Below are 19,525 nucleotides of genomic sequence, written 5' to 3' on the forward strand. Positions count from 1 at the left end.
GAGCACATCCTAGTTCTGGATTCTGTGCATCATGGCGAGATTAGGGCTGCCCTTGAGAGGTACGAGTATAAGCGGTTCCACCGCCAAGCTGATGTGCCGGGCTCGTCTCGCTGACCTCTGCCTGACCTCGTGGAGCCTACCTACTTTCCGCTCCCGACACTCGGCCCGAAGCTCTATAGGCTCAGCCGCGACATCCACGGAAAGGGCTTCTGTATCATTTGGGGCCTCAGCCCCGCTGCCTACGCTGTAAGGACTGAACCTAGTATGTTGACGGGATTGGGTGTTGGGACTCACTGTCGGAACCACAGGAGGCATTGCATCCTGAGCACACTGGTAGCGACGTCTCAGTAGAATGTATAAGGACTTAAAGAGGCGAGAAGTTCTAGAGGGAAACCTCGCCCTAAAGTCCGATCTATCTACCATTTTGCAGCTAATCAGAACTCAGATGATGTTGATAACTCGGTCTTCCAGGTACTTGAAAAGATATATCCCTCCTACTTTACCAGCACGCGATATAAAGATGCCTATTTGGTAGTATTCGCCAGCCTTCTTAGTAGGATAAATGATAAGACACTAGGAGTATCGGTTGTACTCCTTATTATTATAGAGCACGTAAATATTAGCTGGGACAGTCTTACTGTCTTCCGAGATGTCTAGCCTAATCTTGGAGGGACTGCTTTAGTATGAGCCGCTATCCTTATTCAACTTCTCGTCCTCTTCTCTTACTTTATCCCTTTATACCTTTTAGTCTTATTAACGTGCATTATAAGCGAGCCGAACATATAAGCGAGTCGAACACTCTCCACTACACTACTAACAATATCCTCAATTACAAAACAACAACACTAGGAACTAACAATAATTACATCAGAAACAGCTGAATCTGAGGCTTCCGCAACCTCCTGTACCTCCTACACAGCAAGTGATCCTCTAAGCTGTACGCGTGTTCTTTTGGCTCTCCGGCACTTGCTTAGTGCCTCGTTGGCCTTGCGGAGCGAAGAGACCTCTAATCGAAGGAGGGCCACCTAGTGCATTATAGCCATCGTACCCTTAGTAAGTTGATCTACAGCACCTAATATTGAAGTTGGAGAGCTGTTTTGATGGTTGGCAATGCGAGTCTTGATAAGTATTAACTATGATTCGGCTTCTCGGGGGTTGTATGGTATCTGAAAGACCTAAGATTATACAGTGCTAGGTCGTGAGGTTAGAGGTATTGGTGTACGAAGCTTTACGTCTAGTGTAGAAAGGACCCTCTCTAGATCGTATAGTACTAGGCCAGCCCCTATAAAGCCACTCTATATGTTCTTCTCTATCATAGAAGTAAAGAAGGCCTTACGAAAGCCGCAGAGGAACTCGAGCTTGCTGATGTAGTTGATATGTGCGCATATTAAGTCCTTAATCTGGCGACTGTATGACTATTTCAACGGCCTAAAGCAGCCAACATCGAGTGGCTAGAGCTTGTAGGAGGAATATAGAGGTATGCAAAACGTGATGATGTTATTCTCCTAGTAGTAGAGCTCGAATTCGGTAGAGTGGTGGCTTTCGTGGCCGTCGAGGGTTAACAACCGCTTTTTGCCCTTTGTACGAGGTGCTATATAGAAGTCGAAGTGCTTGATCTAATCTAGGCCTGCCGTATTAGTAGTCCAGCCGTTGTCGGTAGTTATAATATGCCAGTCTGCTGGGAGGTTGCACTCGGTATACCAGTTAGCGAGGTGGTACTGTGCAGCTAACATGATAAAGGGTGGGATGGCCCAGCCAAGAGGATTAACTCCCTAGATTACTATTGCCCATTTGCGGTTGCCAAGCTAGGCCAGCTTAGCCCTACCAAAGCCATCTGAGGTTGTAACTACTATGCCTAGGCAGATCATGCCCATTATAAACCCAGTTTCGTCAAAGTTATAGATATCGTCATCTACAATGCTATACTTGGCCTTAGTGTTTCGTACAAGCGCAAACCACTCCCCAATATTCCTTAGATCCTCGCACTTAGCCCTCTAGTAATGTGACGAAACCACAGGCAGTCTTGCCTCTGAAAGGATTCGCCGGTCGAAGGTATCTGCTGGTCGGACTATAGGTCTCGGTGAAGCTAAAAGGTTCACAACAATGCTAGTCGCAATGTCTGCACAGTAAGGTAGGGCTACTCTACTGTTTGTATTGCTTACTGGAGAACTCCCAGAGTCCTCTAGAACGAGTGACTATATACTAGCTATCTCCTTAAGTGCTCAATGCTTCGATTTGGATGAGCACCGGGGTGCTCATCGTGATATGCCCCTGATCACTCTGATCACTTATGTCCTGCAGAGTGCTCAGCGACATTAGCACCTTAGCATCTTTACCTGTCTCTGACTGGTCCGCCTGATTGTCCAAATGATTGGCTTAGGATGCCCCTACGTCCCCACATACGGCCGTCTGCCCTGCAGCCTGCCGTTGGTTAATTCGTGACAAGTAATTATATCAACAGGCATAACGTATATAGAGCTCTAGCTGGCATTTAATAAACCGATGCGCCTAGAGCTTACCGAGAGAGGGCGCGCCGCGTTCGCGTAGCAGATGGTTGGCCATATCTTCCACACCACTTAGTCTAGGTAGGAATACGCATGCAGATAGCTCAATCACATACTGAACTATCACCTTCTCTTCTAGATTGGTGAGCTTACGCGAGTTGGCTAGAAGATCGCGTCGTGCAGGCCGGCCGGCGCGTCGGTTAGAGAGAGTTATAGCTAGTACATTGTAGAGCTTAGCTGCGGCTCGGAGGCTTAGATTTTCGTCATTTTAAAGGGCCTCTAGTGCCAAGATTACTCTGGCTTCCTTTGAAGTAGAGAGTATATTGGGTTATTGAGAAAATCAGTGTTAAGTGTAGAGGTAGCGCGTTGTGTAGAGAAGTGTACAACCCGCTAATATGTACGACTCGCTGATAATGTACGTTAGATTATAAAGAATATCGAAACCGAGAATAGAAAAGAAGAATAGAATGTTAAAGGAATCTTAAACTTATAAATAGCTAATAAAAGGCTAGAGTACTTAATTAAATAGCTCGACTTTAGGTTAAAAGATAACTTATAGGAGCTAGTAATATATCTTAATTATCGGAAAAAGTATATTTTAATTATCGGAAAAAGTGACAAGAATTCTATTAATAGAACCTAGATGTCATGAGGGCTGTCGTTTTAGGCTAGAGTTAAGCCTCTAGTGGTAAACTGACTATATTGTAAGAATATTGAACTTGCAGGAGGAAAGAAATCCTCGAGACTGCAAGGTAGGCTTTAAATACAGGATGCGAGTAGGTCTGAGCTTGCATGCATGATATAATAGAACATGCATAATGAATCATCACTTAGTATGATGAATCATTATATATATAAATAATATCATCATCATGGTCAGTGCATTCTACCATCACAGTAAGTTTAACTTTAGATTCTAGTTTTATTTTTAATTTTATTTTCTTTATATAATTAGATATCTTATTAGTATTTTCTAAAGAGAAAGAAGGAGAAAAAATATAATATATCTATAACACAGGATATTAATGCTATTTGAGATAGACTTAGTGTCACGAATTAACCAACGGCAGGCTGCAGGGCAGACGGCCGTATGTGGGGACGCGGGGGCGTCCCGAGCCAATCATTTGGACAACTAGGCGGACCAGTCAGAGACAGGCAAAGGTGCTAAGGTGCCAATACCGCTGAGCACTCTGCAGGATGTAAGCGATCAGAGTGATCAGGGGCATATCACGATGAGCACCTGGGTGCTCATCGAATCGAAGTACTGAGCACCCAAGAAGATAGCTAGTATATAGTCACTCGTTCTGGAGGACTCTGGGAGTTCTCCAGTGAGCAATATTACAAGCAATAGCCCATACCTATTGTGCAGACATTGCGGCAAGCATTGTTGTGAACCTTTTGGCTTCACCGAGACCTACAGTCCGACCAGCAGTTACCTTCGACCGGCGAACCCTTTCAGAGGCAGGACTGCCTGTGGTTTCGTCACACGTTGCTCACTCCCTTTGACTCTGTCACGGTTCAGATCGAAGGTACCACCGACCATCATGGCGCCCCAGACACCTAGCACCCCGGAATCCCAGAGCCAGGCCGCAACCATGCGACAGATGCAGCAGGCTCTCGAGACTCTCAACGCCAAAATCGCCCAGCTTGAGGCCGAAAACGGCCATATGCAACAGCTCGTCAACGAGGCCTACAACGGCAAGCCCAAGGACAAAGCCAAACTCGAAGCACCCCCCAAGTACGGAGGCGACAAAGAAGGACTCGCTGGATTCCTTACATCCATGAGGGCCTACCTCAAGTACTACCCGGACAAGTTTGCGGACGAATCCGCCAAAGTCATGTTCATCTCCTCGCGGCTCGAGGGGAAGGCACTTCGATGGTTTGAACCCACCCTTAAGGATTGGCTAACCAACAGTGCGGACGCTCAGGACGATTTCACCATTGAAATTTTCAAATCATACGACAAATTTGAACAGGAAATCCAGAAGGTGTTCGGAGACCATGATGAGAAGCTCCACGCGCAGGAGCGACTCGCACGCCTGAGGCAGACAAAGTCGGCGGCTGCCTACGCCATGCAGTTCCGCCAGGATTCACTTCGGTGCGAGATCAATGACGAAGGTCTTATGCAGTTGTTCTACGATGGCTTGAAGGAAGAAGTCAAGGATGAACTGTATCAAAAGGACCGACCCGACACGCTTGACGAATATATCGCCATGGCTATCCGCATTGACGACCGGATTTATGCCAGGCGCCAGCAGCGCAAGGGACGCGGAACGCAGCCTACATTCGTCAAGGCAAACGACAAAAAGAAGCGACAGTACCCCAGCACGTCGCATGGCACCCACGCTGGTCCAATGGACGTGGACGCCACCCAGCGTGAGGATAAAGGACGGAAGGACAAGTCCCAGGCCACCTGTTTCAATTGCGGCAAGAAAGGGCACTTCAAGCGGGAGTGCCGCAGCAAGAAGAACTGGAAGCAGGTGCCCGGCAAGGAAAATGCCACGATCGACAAGTCAACCCGCGTGGTTGAAGTGGCTGCGGCAAGCTACACCGAGGATGACTTCGACGACGCAGTTGACCGAGGCATGGCTGAAGGAAGCATCGATGACTCCTCTCGGTCAGGAAGCAATAGCCCCCACGTTACGTTCGAAGAACCCATCACAGGCTACGACATTGCCGCCGCCGCAGCATCACAACTCGCAGAAGGTTGGGGATTCCAGTTGACCCAGAATGAAGAAGGTCAATGGAGGACACGACAATCGGACAACGAACCCGTTGGCCCGAACCCCATCTTTCTCGCCCAGCGCCTTCAGGAGGCTGAAGAGGAACAAGCCGAGCTTCGAACAATTACCCGAAGACTCGCAGAAGAAAAGGCTCAGGCCATGAGCCAACTAGAATTCGTCAAGGCCAAGTTGGTCAGGGTCCAGGAAGAGCACCACTCGAACTTGTGGGATGGACCAGCACAGGACCTAAGCCAGGGCAGGGGGAATAATGGAATCAAGAACCCCGAGGCTGAATACCAGAAGGCCCAGAACCAGCGAAGACTCAAGGGGCAGGAACCACAAGATTGGGACACTTTTTGGAATAAGAAGCCGTACAACGGCGTCGGGGACAGCAACGCGGTACGCATCTGGATTGGATTCGGCCCGCGCTACGAACCCCACGAACAAGACGCACTTCGACTCCAACCCCAGCGATACGACCACGTCTACGTCCCATGGTTCCAGTGCATCGCGCACGAATGCCGATACCATTTTCGATCAAAATTCGACAACGACTTTTGGCCCGACAGGCCTACCGACCAAAACGGAGAACCTCGACCAGTCCCGTGGGTTTGGGACGCAGGGACCGGCGCCGACCAGTCCCTATGGAAGGTCGAAAGGACCAACGCATACGACAGAATCAGGGTGACACCGCGAAGAACCCAGCCAGAAGACTGCCAGCGGTGGCCCAATAGCACTCGACAGTGCAAGAGCCAGGATTGCTTAATCCATATGCAAGCGAAGCTCCAAGAACATCACGAACGCAAGACACATACACGAAGATGGATGACGCCTCGCGAACGACGAGAGGAAGGAAGAAGAGCCAACGAAATTCGACAATTATTCGAAGAACTCCCGAGACTTGGACCGCAGGACGGCAACCAAGAGGCACAGGAGGATGGGGACGCCTATCCAGACGCCAGGACGGAGTTGGGAAACGGCTCAGGGCCCTCCGAGGGGCCCGGAAACCACTAAATCCATCACAACAACGACAGATCCGCGGGTGCAGGAAGAACCACGCAAGGAAAAGGATCTACGACCTCCCAGCGAGCAAAAAGGAAGCCGCTGCGATTCAGAACGACAAGCCCGATGACAGAATCTGGGTTATGGCATACTGGAAAGGATTCCAAACATTGGCACTGGTAGATGGAGGATCTCAGGTCGACCTCATCTCGCCAACACTTGTCAATCGACTTAGGATCCCGTGGAGGATCAAGAAGAAACAGCACATCGTTAAAGGACCATTCGACACCCAATGGGTACGACGGGAAACGGAACCACTTGAGATCACGGTGGAAGGGAAAACCACCAGAGTGGTGTTTGACATTGTTGAAATGGGGCCTAAGAAGGACATGATTCTAGGACGCCCATGGCATCGAGACTACGACCCAGACATCAGTTGGAAGGGAGGTGGCCACCTACGACCTCGGGAACAGAGGCCGTATCCGACCAACGAGATGGAAAGCGCAGACGACGGATCGCAGCAGGGAAGATCGCCCCGGAAGGCGGCCCCTATGGATCCACCGCAAGAGACGGACAGTGCCAGGCAGCGCACTACGGACTCAGGAAGAGGCGGCAGTCACCAGGAAGAACAGCGGGAATCGGCAAGACCAGGCCAGAGACGACGCCACTTGCGACGATGCCCTCGCACGGCTCAGAGAGACACAGACGACATCGAAATCGCTGTCATCTCAATCGATGAGACCGGAGAATTTGAATTCCAGGATTGGGTCACCTGGAGGGAAGCGGCCAGTATCACGGCCGGAGACAAGTTCTCGTACTACCGGAGTACAGAGAAGAACGCGGAAACGGGCAAAATCCCAGCGGAATACCAAGGACACCCGGCGTTCGAAGCAAAGCATCTTAAGGGGCTACCAGACCATGGACCTTGGGATCACGAAATCAAACTCAAGGAAGGAGCCCAATTGAAGTTCTTCAAGGTGTACCACACCAACGAAAAACAAGATGCTGAGTTAAGGAGATATCTTGAGGAGAATCTCAAGATAGGGCATATCAGACCATCGACATCACCGGCGGGCTACCCAGTCCTATTCGTTCCAAAGAAGGATGGGAAGCTTCGGATGTGTGTGGACTACCGACAGCTGAACGGAGAGACGGTAAAGAACCGGTACCCCTTGCCACTTATCTCGCGGCTTCGAGACCAGTTGGCAGGCGCCCGTTACTTTACTCGCCTCGACCTTCCAACAGCGTACGCCCACATTCGCATCAAGGAAGGGGATGAATGGAAGACAGCGTTTCGCACTCCCTACGGCCATTACGAGTACCTCGTAATGCCCTTCGGATTGACAAACGCACCGGCAACCTTCCAGGCGGTCGTTGATCATGCGATCCGCCCATTCCTCGACCGATTCGCAGTCTGTTACCTAGACGACATCCTCATCTTCTCCAAAACACTCGAGGAACACAAGGAACACGTGAGGGCAGTGCTAAACGCACTCCACGAGCATAAATTGTCAGTCAACAAGGATAAGAGCGAATTCCATGTTACGGAAACAGTGTTTCTCGGATACGAAATTTCGCCTGGCAGAATCAGGATGGAGCCAGCGAAGATCGAAGCGATCAAAACATGGCCACGACCAACAACGACGACAGAGGTGCGAGGATTCATCGGATTCGCCAACTTCTACCGAATGTTCATCAGGAACTTTGGCGACCTTGCACGACCATTGCACGAACTCACGAAGAAAGACATCGAGTTCCGGTGGGAAGCCGAGCACGAACAAGCGTTTCAGAAGATCCGCGACGCAATCATCGCCGATCCAGTGCTCTGGTTGCCAGACCCACGGAAGCCATTTGAGGTCGAAACCGATGCATCAGACTATGCAATCGGAGGACAACTTGGCCAGCGCGATGAACATGGGAAGTTACACCCAGTTGCATTCTTTTCGAAAAAGCTCGAAGGACCACGACTCAACTACCCAATCCACGACAAAGAGTTGCTAGCCATCATCGAAGCCTTTCAAGAATGGAGACCATACCTCAGCGGCACAACCCACGAAGTCCAGGTCTATACAGACCACAAGAACTTGCGGTACTTCACTACCACCAAGGTGTTGAACGGACGACAGACTCGATGGGCAGAATTCCTTTCAGAGTTCAACTTCAAAATCAATTACAAAAAAGGCTCGGAAAACGCACGGGCAGATGCGTTGAGCAGGAGGCCAGATCACTTCAGGAACAGCCAACCAGAAGCCTCGCCACCATTACTTCAACAACAGCCAGACGGTTCCCTACGGCACGCTCCCCAACCGATGGAAGATCTCGATGACGACACGCTTCCACGACAGGACGAAGATCCCGGCACACAACCTCTGCAACCGTTTGAAGAATGCTGCGCAGTCTTCAGGGAAGAACGGCTAGGAAAAGACTTCCAAGACCGGAAGCAGAACGATGCAGACGAGAAGGCAGGCATCTCTTGGAGAGATGGAGCGTTATGGTACAACGGCAAGGCCTACGTCGCACCACAGGATCAAACGGAATTAATCAGGACAATCCACGAGTCAAAACTCGGAGGACACATGGGAATCGCCAAAACAGTCGCCAAGGTTCGGCAACACTACGACTTCCCAGGACTCAGGACCAGAGTCAAGACTGTTGTGCAGGAATGCGACCTCTGCAATAGAAGCAAGTCGGCACGGCACAAACCATACGGGTTCTTGGAACCATTGCCAGTTGCAGAACGACCATGGAGTTCGGTGACGATGGACTTTATCACCAAACTACCGCTTTCGAAAGACTCGACTACCGGAACGAAGTATGACAGCATCCTCACTGTGGTTGATCGACTCACCAAGTGGAGCTACTTCTTCCCATACAAAGAATCATGGTCAGCAGAGCAACTTGCGGATACGATCTATCGGCACATCGCAGCAGTTCATGGGTGGCCGGAAGAATGGATCACAGACCGAGACACCAAATTCGCATCAAAGTTCTGGCAAGCGCTTATGAAGCGTTTGGGCACGAAAAGCAAGCTTTCAACAGCATACCACCCGCAGACAGATGGCCAGACAGAAAGGCTCAACCAGATCGTCGAACAATATCTCAGGACGTTCGTCAACTTCCAGCAAGACGACTGGGTTGATCTATTGCCAGCGGCACAGCTTGCATACAATACAACGCCAACGGAGACAACAAAGGTCACTCCGTTCTTCGCGAACTTTGGTTACGAAGCAGATTTACGCCAGGGACCAGATGTCACGGTACCCAGGGCAAAAATCAAGGCGGAGAAGATGCATGCACTGCATGCAATGCTAAAAGAAGAACTCGAGTTCGTCAGACTCAGGATGAAGGAGTACTACGACAAACATCGGCTCGAGGGACCTCGCCTTGAGAGAGGAGACATGGTCTACCTCATTTCCCGGAATTTGAGAACGAAACGGCCAAGCCAGAAGCTCGACTTCAGAAAGATTGGACCATTCAAAATCGACGCAAGAATCTCGAGATCCAACTATCGACTTTCGCTACCATCAACGATGAAGCTACGCACCAACGTCTTCCATATCTCGCTCCTCGAACCAGCACCCAGGAACGCACGGGTTGCAAAGGACATCGAAGCCGAGGACGAAGAAGAAGAATGGGACGTTGAGGAAATCTTGGATTCACGAATAGCCAACGGAAGGCTAGAATACTTGATCAAATGGCTCGACTTCGGGCCAGAAGACAACTCATGGGAACCAGCAGAACACCTCAGCTGCGCAGAAAAACTAAGAGAATTCCACCGAAGGAACCCAGACCGCCCAGGAAGGAGGAAAAACGCAAAAGCTGACCGTGTTCTGGGTGACGACTTGCACGACGTCATCCCATACCACAGCCAGCAGTAGCACAGATGGGATTTGAACCCATGGTCTCCCAGAGCAATCACTCGGGTGTGATAACCAAGCTACACCACTGAGCCATTTCATTTGTCGGGAAACAGGCAACAAGAATCAGATTGAGAACCCCAGGCAGGAAAGAGCGGCTGCAGGCAGCCACGCTACAACACGACACGCACGGCAGGCGCGACCAAGACCCGACCACCACCAGCTACGAACCCCCACTACCTTGAGAAACCGGAGGGCTCCCACCACCAGAACCCTGTGGAGCCAGAAACGAGGGACCTCCCCCAACAACACTCCAGTCTATAGGAACGTCCGACAACCAGTTGGGATCCAAGTGATCCGACGAAGCAGGACCTGGAGCAAGGAAATCCGACAAAGAAGGCGAAGCGGTAGTACCTAGGGACGCTGCTGCCGTGCCATCCGAAGGCAGAGCGGCCAGGGAAGCCTGCTCCGACTCCTCCTTCTCCTCCTCGTCCAACAAACGAGACTCCCGACGGAAGGCTGCACGAGCCCTCTCCTCCAACGCCCGCGACTGTTGCTCCAAACGAAGTAATTTGCTAATCGTGGCCCGACGCTCGGCATCAAGACGCTCCTTTTCCTTAATAAAAGGACGCACTACGGAAGTCAGCAAGCATGGGAGCAAAGAGAAGCGGCAGACTCACAATCTACGCCATGGACATCGCAGTTGGAACGACCTGCCTTGACGCAAGGAAGGCAACGTTCGTAACGCTCATGAGCAACGCACTCCAGTTTCTTCTCGTGGCAATAAGTGCAGGAAGGCATGATAACACCGGTCCGCGCGAGGAAGCGCACCTGATCGCGACGACGGTCAGAACTCGTTCGTTTCTTTTTCTCTATACGGTCAGGCATGATGACGACGATGCAGGAGGGAAGAACCTACTAGGGCGAGACACAAGGAGAATAGCCAGGGCTGTTGGTTATTTCAGGAACTTGGTCGTCGGGGCGTCGACCCTAGAGGAGGGGCATCGTGTCACGAATTAACCAACGGCAGGCTGCAGGGCAGACGGCCGTATGTGGGGACGCGGGGGCGTCCCGAGCCAATCATTTGGACAACTAGGCGGACCAGTCAGAGACAGGCAAAGGTGCTAAGGTGCCAATACCGCTGAGCACTCTGCAGGATGTAAGCGATCAGAGTGATCAGGGGCATATCACGATGAGCACCTGGGTGCTCATCGAATCGAAGTACTGAGCACCCAAGAAGATAGCTAGTATATAGTCACTCGTTCTGGAGGACTCTGGGAGTTCTCCAGTGAGCAATATTACAAGCAATAGCCCATACCTATTGTGCAGACATTGCGGCAAGCATTGTTGTGAACCTTTTGGCTTCACCGAGACCTACAGTCCGACCAGCAGTTACCTTCGACCGGCGAACCCTTTCAGAGGCAGGACTGCCTGTGGTTTCGTCACACTTAGGCTTTTAGGACAAATAGCTCTAAGGAGAGAGTATTATATTATATATTAACCTATAGAGGCTAGTTAGAGGCCAACTTATATAGCTAGTAGGTAGTGCCTATATCTAATTATTATAGGCTAGGAAGGACTAATAAAGATTAGAGAGGTTAAGAATAATACTAAGAATAATTATTCCTAAGGAATAATGCTAAAGAACATTGTTCTGAATATTCTAGAGATCTAGGTATAGGGATGCCTAGAGGAGGAAGCAATATATAGTTCTACTATTATGTCATTTATTCAGATAACTAGCTTTCTCAGTGAGCAATAACAATTAGTAGCCTTTACTTACTATGCAAACATTATAGCTTACATTGTTATGAATCTTTTAGCTTCACCAAACCTCACTCCATTGTTGCGATACCTTTATATTGTCCCTTTCATAGGATTAGGACAACCTTCGTCACAAATAGGAGATCCTCGTTGACCTTACCTGATAATTATAAGATATTGCTTTTTATATCAATGCAAATTATACTAAGGAATTCGATACTATATAGTAGTTTATAGGTATGTATAATCTATATAAAGGTGTCATGAATTAAGCTAATAGGACAGCTGCAGGTGGGACAACCCGGCCGGTGGTGCAGGACGCACCCGAACCAATCATTTAGGACCAATGAGAAAGAGCTCTAGAGAGCTCTAGAGAGCGGACGAGAGCTCAAGGAACTAAGCCAATCAGCGTGAAGGGAAGGAAGCTCTCGATGGAGTCAACAGAGCATCAAGCTCTAAGGAGCTTTATAGAGCACATGAGAGCACCCAAGGATAGACAGTATATAGCCACTCGTTCTGGAGAACTCTGGGAGTTCTCCAGTGAGCAATACAAGCAATAGTTTCCACCTATTGTGCAGACATTGCGAATAGCATTGTTGTGAAGCTTTTGGCTTCACCGAGACCTACAGTCCGACCAGCAGTACCTTCGACCGGCGAACCCTTTCAGAGGCAGAACTGCCCGTGGTTTCGTCACAACCGGGCTTACTCCTAGGTACCGTTATAGGAAGCCGCTCTTGCTCTAGATATTCCTCCTTGTTCTTCAAAACATAACGCATATAAACTCGTCGTACTCTTTCTTATCCCAATGCTTTATTATAGTCTTCTCTGCTTTAGCATTTTCTCCTAATCTCTCCTTACCTACGAACCATCTAGCCGCTAGAACTCCATAGTATACCTGCGTGTCTCCGGCGATGTTGCCTATCCCGAGATCCCTATTCTATAACGATATACTAGCCTTGGGAAACGCCGGATATCTATGCGTACCGCGTCGGGGACAGGGGACGGGAAGTATACGCGGCGGACTTATATATGGTGGTGTAGAATGGCTTGTAAGTTAAGGCTGCCTCCGAAGTTGATAGCGGTGAGCACTAGCGGGGTGCCCGGGGCGTCGGTTAAGATGCTAAGGTTATACGCCATTATCTACGCTGCAACCGAGGCCTGGAAGGCGCTAACAGCGGCTAGGTCGTCCTAGACTGGAGGCAGTGGGGATTTGTCTAGTGATCTCTTGGGAAGTTAAAACTCAGTTAAAAATACGGCAGGAAGGGACTTATGAACAGAGGTCGGACTGCAGCCGGCCCCACGCGCTCTGTTGGTGTCCCGGAGCATCGAGGAGCGATTTGGCTGCCTTGGTGAGTTCGTCGATGATTTCTCCGAAATCCCTCTCCGTAGTCGTCACCGAGGGGCTGGTCTGAAGCCGAACTAGGGTGGCTGCTGTTGGGTGGAGAGGCATGCTTGCAGGTACTTTGCGCTGGTACAAAGATGAGATGATGAACGGTGAAGAAATCAGGGAATCATCTCGATAATAGCACATGACATGATGACATGGAGATGGGCGCCCTAACCCTAGGTAGCTACCTATATGCCAGTGTTACTGTACCTTACAATCTTCACTTTCTTGGTTACAACTTCCAAAGTTGACATGTCTTTCACTTCGTGCTGCCGGAAAGGCAGATGTCATCGGTATCTGGTACAGGTGACCCAATACCCTCTCGGCAGCAGTTCAAGCGGCGTCGGGAATCGATTATCGGGGAGTTTATTAGCGGCCGACTTGCCGACAGTGATATACCCACCTCGAGAGCTCAATCTGGGTCAATTTCAACTAGTAGCCACTCTTAGTCGGTCTTCCAGTTCTCGACTACAGTTCCTCGATGACAGGTGGGATTTTGTTGATATTGGGTACACTATAGTACGCTCGGAAACCGCGACCGCACCGGTCCAATTGATCGCGGCGCTAACCTCGTCCACGGCGATGGAGTCATGTTTGTGGCCGGAGCTGCCGCAGTTCACAGAGCAGGAAGGCCATCATCAAGAAACTCTCAATCAACACTCCGCAGCTTTTCGGGTCGAGCCGACCTGGATGTGCATTGATCCCCAGATCCGGGGCTCACCCCTGGACTGTCAAAACTTTGGACTCAAAACTCAAAACTGGTCCCTGTAGGACAGGGGTCAACGTTAAAAGTGTCGTCGCATTTGCATTTGCGGCCTCATCGAAGACTGCATCGGTGGATGGTAAATACCTTAATCCTAGCGCCATTGGCAAGGCGGTTCTGAATTCCGAAGCGAGGCGACTGGCTGCAGGGCCTCCAGGAGTCTAGGGCAGATGCGAAACGCAGCGTCGTATCTCCCAGAGTCTCCAGTTGGGGTCGGCATCCACACTTCACAAATGCCCCGGCTCGTCTCGGAAGTTGAGACGATGCTGAGACGGAACCATCCCGCCGAGCGTTTGTTGCTGGAGCTGCATTGGGTAAGGGGTGCTGCAGTGCAGGCTTGACGAGGTCTCAACACCATGCACCTGTACAGTACCATCGCGGTAGTTTCGCAGCGTACCATCCTAATTCCATGGAGCTCAGCACAGCTATGATTCATACTGCATTACTATATAAAGAACCTAAACCTGCCGCTACCAAGTGCCATCTCCCTCGACCCAAGCCAGTCTTCCAGGTTCCCGATCATTCATCCATCTTCTATCTATCTATCCTCTCTCTGCATTCTATTCTTCCTCAGACCGCCGGCCGGCCAACTTTTCTTTTCACATCGCCTTACACCTCCCACCCAAACCGCTCAATAAATTAACGAACCTTCATCCCACCCACCTCCAACAACAATGCAGCTCTCTCTCACCGCCATCGTCCTCGGCCTCGCAGCCCTTGCTTCGGCCATGCCCCAGGATGAGCGCGCCGTCATGGCCCGCCAAAACGCCAACCGGCCCGTGCCGAGCGGGACCTGCTGCGTGGCCAACACCAGCCTGAAGCAAGACGCGTGCACCGCCGCCAACGGCCAGGCCGGCCGCTGTGTTCCCGGCGGCAACAACTGTGGGTTATTTTTTTTTTCTGTTTTTTTTTTTTTAATATATCCAGTACTTGCGAGGGAAAGCAATTGTGCGCCAGGAGGAAAACAGAGCTAATACACGGCGATTGATCAGGCGGCGGCGCCCTCAGCTGCGTGCAGCAGAGCAACCTGGTGTGCAACAATGTGGTGGAGCGTGGGAAGTCGCTGTGCCGGGCCAAGGCACCGGGCGGTGGTCTTTTTGATGGGGCGAGGATCATCCAGTCGTTGGGGCAGGCGAAGGTTAACTAAGGGGATTCATGGGGCTTGGGAGGTGTGAGACTACTAGTACGACGTTTAGACCTGTGAGACGGATAGGATAGAAATAGAAGTGGATGATGCGGCGGCTCCAGGAAGTACTCCCAAATCGAAGGGAGACCGTGGTGCTATGTTAATGTAGGTATCTGTTTGGCCCCAACGTCTACTGGCTACTCGCACCCCCTTTCTCCCGGTCCTCCAGTGCGCCCGGCTCCGTGATGTCCACGCCCAACTGCATCGCCTCGGCCACCTCGACCGAAGGCCCCGTGAACCACCGACGGGCCCAGACGACCCACGACCCTACGGCGCCAAGGGTAAGCACTCCAACGGCAACAGCCGTGTAGTTGATCGTCTGGCTCGTGACAGGGTTGGCTGTGGGCAGGCAGAAGACCACCGTGATGAAGCCGATCCACAGGCAAGCGACCGTCGCGATCGGCCTGGACAGCGCACCCAGGTTGAAGGGGCCCTTGATCGCCGCAAAGGACCGGTGGCATACGAGGCCGATGAGGATGGGCAAGCCGTAGCTTAGATACAGGCCGATGGTGGCGATCGAGGTTGCCGCCGAGAAGGCGACGCTGGATCCCAGCGAGGGTAGGGCGAGGATGAAAGAGAGCGTGGCAGCGAGCCAGACCGCGCGGGTGGGAGAGCGGAAGCGGTCGTCGACCTTGTGGAAGAAGGGGTGCTTGGGAGGAAGCGGCATAGGGAGATTAGTTTGACCTGCTCTAGCTGAATTTGAGTAGGGGTAGGAGTATGACCGGGTGAGAGCTTACAATCCCCCCGTCACGCGCAAAGGCGAACATCATCCTGCTGTTGCTGGTCATGCTGAAGAGTCCACAGTGCCACACGCACACTCAAAAAAAATGTCAGCATCTCAACCCTTCTCAGAGAACCCCCCCAGACTAGATCCCAGGTGGATGCTAAACTCACCCATGACCAGCGAGAACAAGGCCAGCGCGCCATCCTCGCCCGCAATATCCACAAAGATCTGCAACACCGGCTGCTCATACGCACTGTTCAACACGGCGTCCAAGTCCTGAATGGAGAACAGCAGCGCCATCAGCACGAAGAAACCAAACAACGAACTGAAGCCAACGCTCGACACAACCCCGATGGGCGCGCTCCAGCTGGCCTTGCGCGTCTCCTCGCTCAGGTGCGCCGAGGCATCAAACCCGGTGAGCGTGTACTGCGACAGCAGCGCGCCACACACGGCGACATAGACGGGGCTCGCGCGGACGCTCCAGCCCTCGGCGCCGTAATCGGTGCCGCCCGTGCCGTCGTGGAAGTTGCCAAACACAAACGAGGCCGGCCGGTGCGTGGGCGCCTTGGCCAACACCGCGACGGCCAGCGCCGTGACGCCCGCGCTGTGCAGCAGGATCGACAGGTTGTTCAGGTGCTTGAGCAGGCGCACGCCAAACGTGTTGACGACCCCGTGCGAGCCCAGGATGGCGGCGTAGATGCCGATGGTGATGCCCGGCGAGGGCGCGAAGTCCGGGTTCTTGACGATGACGGCGGTCGAGACCAGCCCCGCCAGGCCGAACGAGATGCCCGTCGTCACGGCCACCTGCCCGAGCAGGTTGTACCACCCCGTGAGCCACGCGGCAAATGGCGACCACCGCGGCGGTGCGAGGAGCGCCGCCCAGAAGTACGGCCCCCCGCTGGTCGGGATGGCCGACACGATCTCGGCCATCGCGATCGCCACCAGCAGCGTGAAGAAGGACACAATGATCCACCCGGCCGACATGACTGGCAATTTCCGACCGATACGGGAAGTCAGCAATCACGCCTTTTTGCTCCCTGCACGCGTAGTAGCCACCGCCCAACCTACCGGCCGGTCCGCCCGTGTTCAGACCATAGGAGAAGAGTGTCGTGATGCCGGTGATGACGCTCTGTGGAAAAGTACCTAGTATTAGCCTGGCGTGTTTTGTAGTTGCTACTACCACTTATCCTGGGAGTTTTGGTCACCCACGATGATGGAGAAGGAGACGCCAAAGTTGTGTGCTAACCCCCAGTCCCGTCTCAGCTCCTGCTTGTACCCGAACTGCGCAAGGCGGTCCTCATCGCCTTCATTGACGCTGCCGGAAGAAGCGCGTCGCTCAACCTCTGGTTCTGTGGCCGTCATGATGGGCAGTGCCGGTTCGACAGCAGTACTACACGCAAGTACAGATGAACGCAAATCAAGGTGCGGATGGACATCGCCAGTCTTGTGGCGACTGGTGTAACATAAAACCAACGAAGGGCAGCGATAATGTTATCAAGGCGTGGAAGGATAAGGTAAGAGCTGAACTTGCGGAGGCGGGGCTCGCTCGCAACCCCAACCGCTGCGAGCATGGGCGAGAGATAAGAAGATGTAACATTTCATCGATCCCCGCACTCAATGGGCGAGCAGAGATCCCCCGTGTGAGTTTTGATGACTAAAATTAAGGCAATCATCTCTACCTAATCTTCAACAACAGAGCATGCGGATATCTAGGAGATTATTTCCAATCCTGGAACTAGTATACAGGTCCTCTTGTTGTAATATGATAGGGCCCCGGGTACTACTAGTGTGGAATAGCGGTACACATACTACATCCGGATCGAGGGGCCGGGAGTTCATAACAGCCTCTGACGCTAGTGCGAGGCTACCAGCCTCAGGTATACAGCAACTCCTAGCCATGTTTCCAATCAGAATTGATACTATTAAAGAGAGAGACGGTTATATATCCGCTGCAGTGCACCCTGATGGCGGTAGTTGCCTGCAACTTTCAGCAACAATGGATGAATATATTATCTCCTACCCACAAACGACATATCGTATTGGCGTACGGTAAACCCCACGAGAAGGAAGCTGTCTTAGGCTCCAGGCAAGCCAAATCATTACTATAATACGTGGTGGAAGAAGCCCATGCCCCATTTTCCGCGGATAAAAGGTTATACTTAACCGGAACGGACTGCCTCTCAACGTAGACTGAACTGAGAACCTTCTATTATCTGTTAGACTACCTATTGTACTTCGCTGGCAAGAGCACCGAGCAGCCTTCGGCATCTACGTCGGTCTAGGTCAGTTACAGGGCGGTCCACTTGCTACGAAGTTTGTCAACTTCGCCACTTTGGAATGTCACCTTCTTCTCAATAACGGGACAAAGGGACGTCATTTGCTACTCCAAAGCCACTAATATTGGAAAAGCTCTAGTTTCGTCTTGGATGATCTGGCTGTCGAAGCTAACCTAACCCTTTGGAGACATGTAACATGCAAAACGTAGCGCCGGGATTACCAGTATTAGGAGCCCTCCTTCTATCATATATATAGTAGTACTGGGACCAAGCTCCCCTGTTTGTAGCAGGGCTGACAAGCTTTCGGCCGACAGCCAGCAGAGTACCCGACGGAACTCCATAATAAGCTCCGCAAAATTCGGAGCTTCTACGGGTTTAACAGCGCCCTTCCGCTGACATGGGTCATCAATTTTGTAGTATTTCACGCCTTTCAGCGAGACACTTCAAAAAATAAAAACCGGTACCAACTACACATCACACAGTGACAACCCCGTTCCATACCAAAAATCAACCTTACACACAGCGAGTCTCATCAGGGAGTAACTCCTCCCCGGATCATGACAATGGCGACGACGACGACCACCACCACCACCACTGCCACCACCACAAACAACCACACAAACCAACCCCTACACTTCCGCGTCGCAACCCCGACCGACGCGGCCCGGCTCTACCCGCTCGTGCAATCCGCCTACCGCGGCAACGAGAGCCGGCTCGGCTGGACGAACGAGGCCGACCTGCTCGCGGGCGACCGCATCAGCGTCGAGGGCATCCTCGCCAAGATCACCCACCCGGAGGGCGCCGTCCTGCTCGCCACTGCCACTACCGCTCACACTAGTAGTAGTGCTGCAAATGGGGCGGCGGCCGAGGAGGGGGAAGAAGAAGAGGTGTTGATAGCCTGCTGCGAAGTCCTCCGCCGCACGCCCGAGACGGCCTACTTCGGGATGTTTGCCGTTTCGCCGCGGCGGCAGGGGGGCGGGGTGGGGAAGCAGGTGCTTGCGCATGCCGAGGAGCACTGCAAGCGGGTGTGTGGGGCACCAGGAGGATGGAGATGTCGGTGATTTGGAGCCGGGAGGAGCTGATTGCGTGGTATCTGCGCCGGGGGTACCGGCGGACCGGGGAGGAGGTGGCGTTTCCGTATGCTGATTTGGCGCGGACGGGCGGGGTGGCGCTGAGGGAGGATTTGCATATGGTGATTTTGGCAAAGGATTTGCGATAGTAGTTTGGTGGTTGGTTGTAACTTAGAAGGAAGGGGTGGGGCGTTTGGTGTGGTTTGTAATAGTGGGTGAGGAGGCGCCTTTGAGACGCGGTATGCCCCATATTATATACTCGTGGTAAG

General features: G+C 52.0%; 3 protein-coding genes and 1 non-coding gene across 4 annotated transcripts; 2 read left to right on the forward strand and 2 right to left on the reverse strand.

Annotated features, from left to right (window-relative positions):
• Positions 1 to 10,104: 10,104 nt before the first annotated feature.
• On the reverse strand, positions 10,105 to 10,181 carry B0T15DRAFT_t186. The gene has a single exon. It is a non-coding gene; the product is annotated as a tRNA-OTHER (tRNA).
• A 4,323-nt stretch (positions 10,182 to 14,504) lies between these two features.
• B0T15DRAFT_421252 (uncharacterized protein) lies at positions 14,505 to 15,243 on the forward strand. Its single transcript, XM_062865556.1, has 2 exons — positions 14,505 to 14,882; positions 14,993 to 15,243. The coding sequence occupies exons 1-2, from the start codon at positions 14,675 to 14,677 to the stop codon at positions 15,145 to 15,147; spliced, it is 363 nt and encodes a 120-aa protein (XP_062719529.1). The 5' UTR covers positions 14,505 to 14,674; the 3' UTR covers positions 15,148 to 15,243.
• B0T15DRAFT_541126 (amino acid/polyamine transporter I) lies at positions 15,244 to 17,450 on the reverse strand. Its single transcript, XM_062869835.1, has 5 exons — positions 17,120 to 17,450; positions 16,979 to 17,039; positions 16,081 to 16,896; positions 15,924 to 16,003; positions 15,244 to 15,835 (listed from the first exon to the last, which is right to left on the reverse strand). The coding sequence occupies exons 1-5, from the start codon at positions 17,270 to 17,272 to the stop codon at positions 15,317 to 15,319; spliced, it is 1,629 nt and encodes a 542-aa protein (XP_062719530.1). The 5' UTR covers positions 17,273 to 17,450; the 3' UTR covers positions 15,244 to 15,316.
• Positions 17,451 to 18,749: 1,299 nt separating this feature from the next.
• On the forward strand, positions 18,750 to 19,405 carry B0T15DRAFT_513890 (uncharacterized protein; the record flags this gene model as incomplete). Its single annotated transcript, XM_062868076.1, has 2 exons — positions 18,750 to 19,211; positions 19,265 to 19,405. 2 exons carry the CDS (start codon positions 18,750 to 18,752, stop codon positions 19,403 to 19,405), a joined length of 603 nt encoding a protein of 200 aa, XP_062719531.1.
• Between the last annotated feature and the right edge of the window lie 120 nt (positions 19,406 to 19,525).

The sequence above is a fragment of the Chaetomium strumarium genome (genome assembly GCF_033439665.1).
Source record: "Chaetomium strumarium strain CBS 333.67 chromosome Unknown B0T15scaffold_6, whole genome shotgun sequence".
NCBI classification, from domain to species: Eukaryota; Fungi; Ascomycota; class Sordariomycetes; order Sordariales; family Chaetomiaceae; genus Chaetomium; species Chaetomium strumarium.

Excerpts from the sequence above, each read along its gene's own strand:
- B0T15DRAFT_421252 (XM_062865556.1), top strand. The coding sequence starts at position 14,675 with ATGCAGCTCTCTCTCACCGCCATCGTCCTCGGCCTCGCAGCCCTTGCT. Across the intron at positions 14,883-14,992 it reads TGTTCCCGGCGGCAACAACT|GCGGCGGCGCCCTCAGCTGC; the intron begins GTGGGTTATTTT and ends GCGATTGATCAG.
- B0T15DRAFT_541126 (XM_062869835.1), bottom strand. The coding sequence starts at position 17,272 with ATGACGGCCACAGAACCAGAGGTTGAGCGACGCGCTTCTTCCGGCAGC. Across the intron at positions 16,004-16,080 it reads CTTGTTCTCGCTGGTCATGG|TGTGCGTGTGGCACTGTGGA; the intron begins GTGAGTTTAGCA and ends ATTTTTTTTGAG. Across the intron at positions 15,836-15,923 it reads TTGCGCGTGACGGGGGGATT|CACCCCTTCTTCCACAAGGT; the intron begins GTAAGCTCTCAC and ends CTTCCTCCCAAG.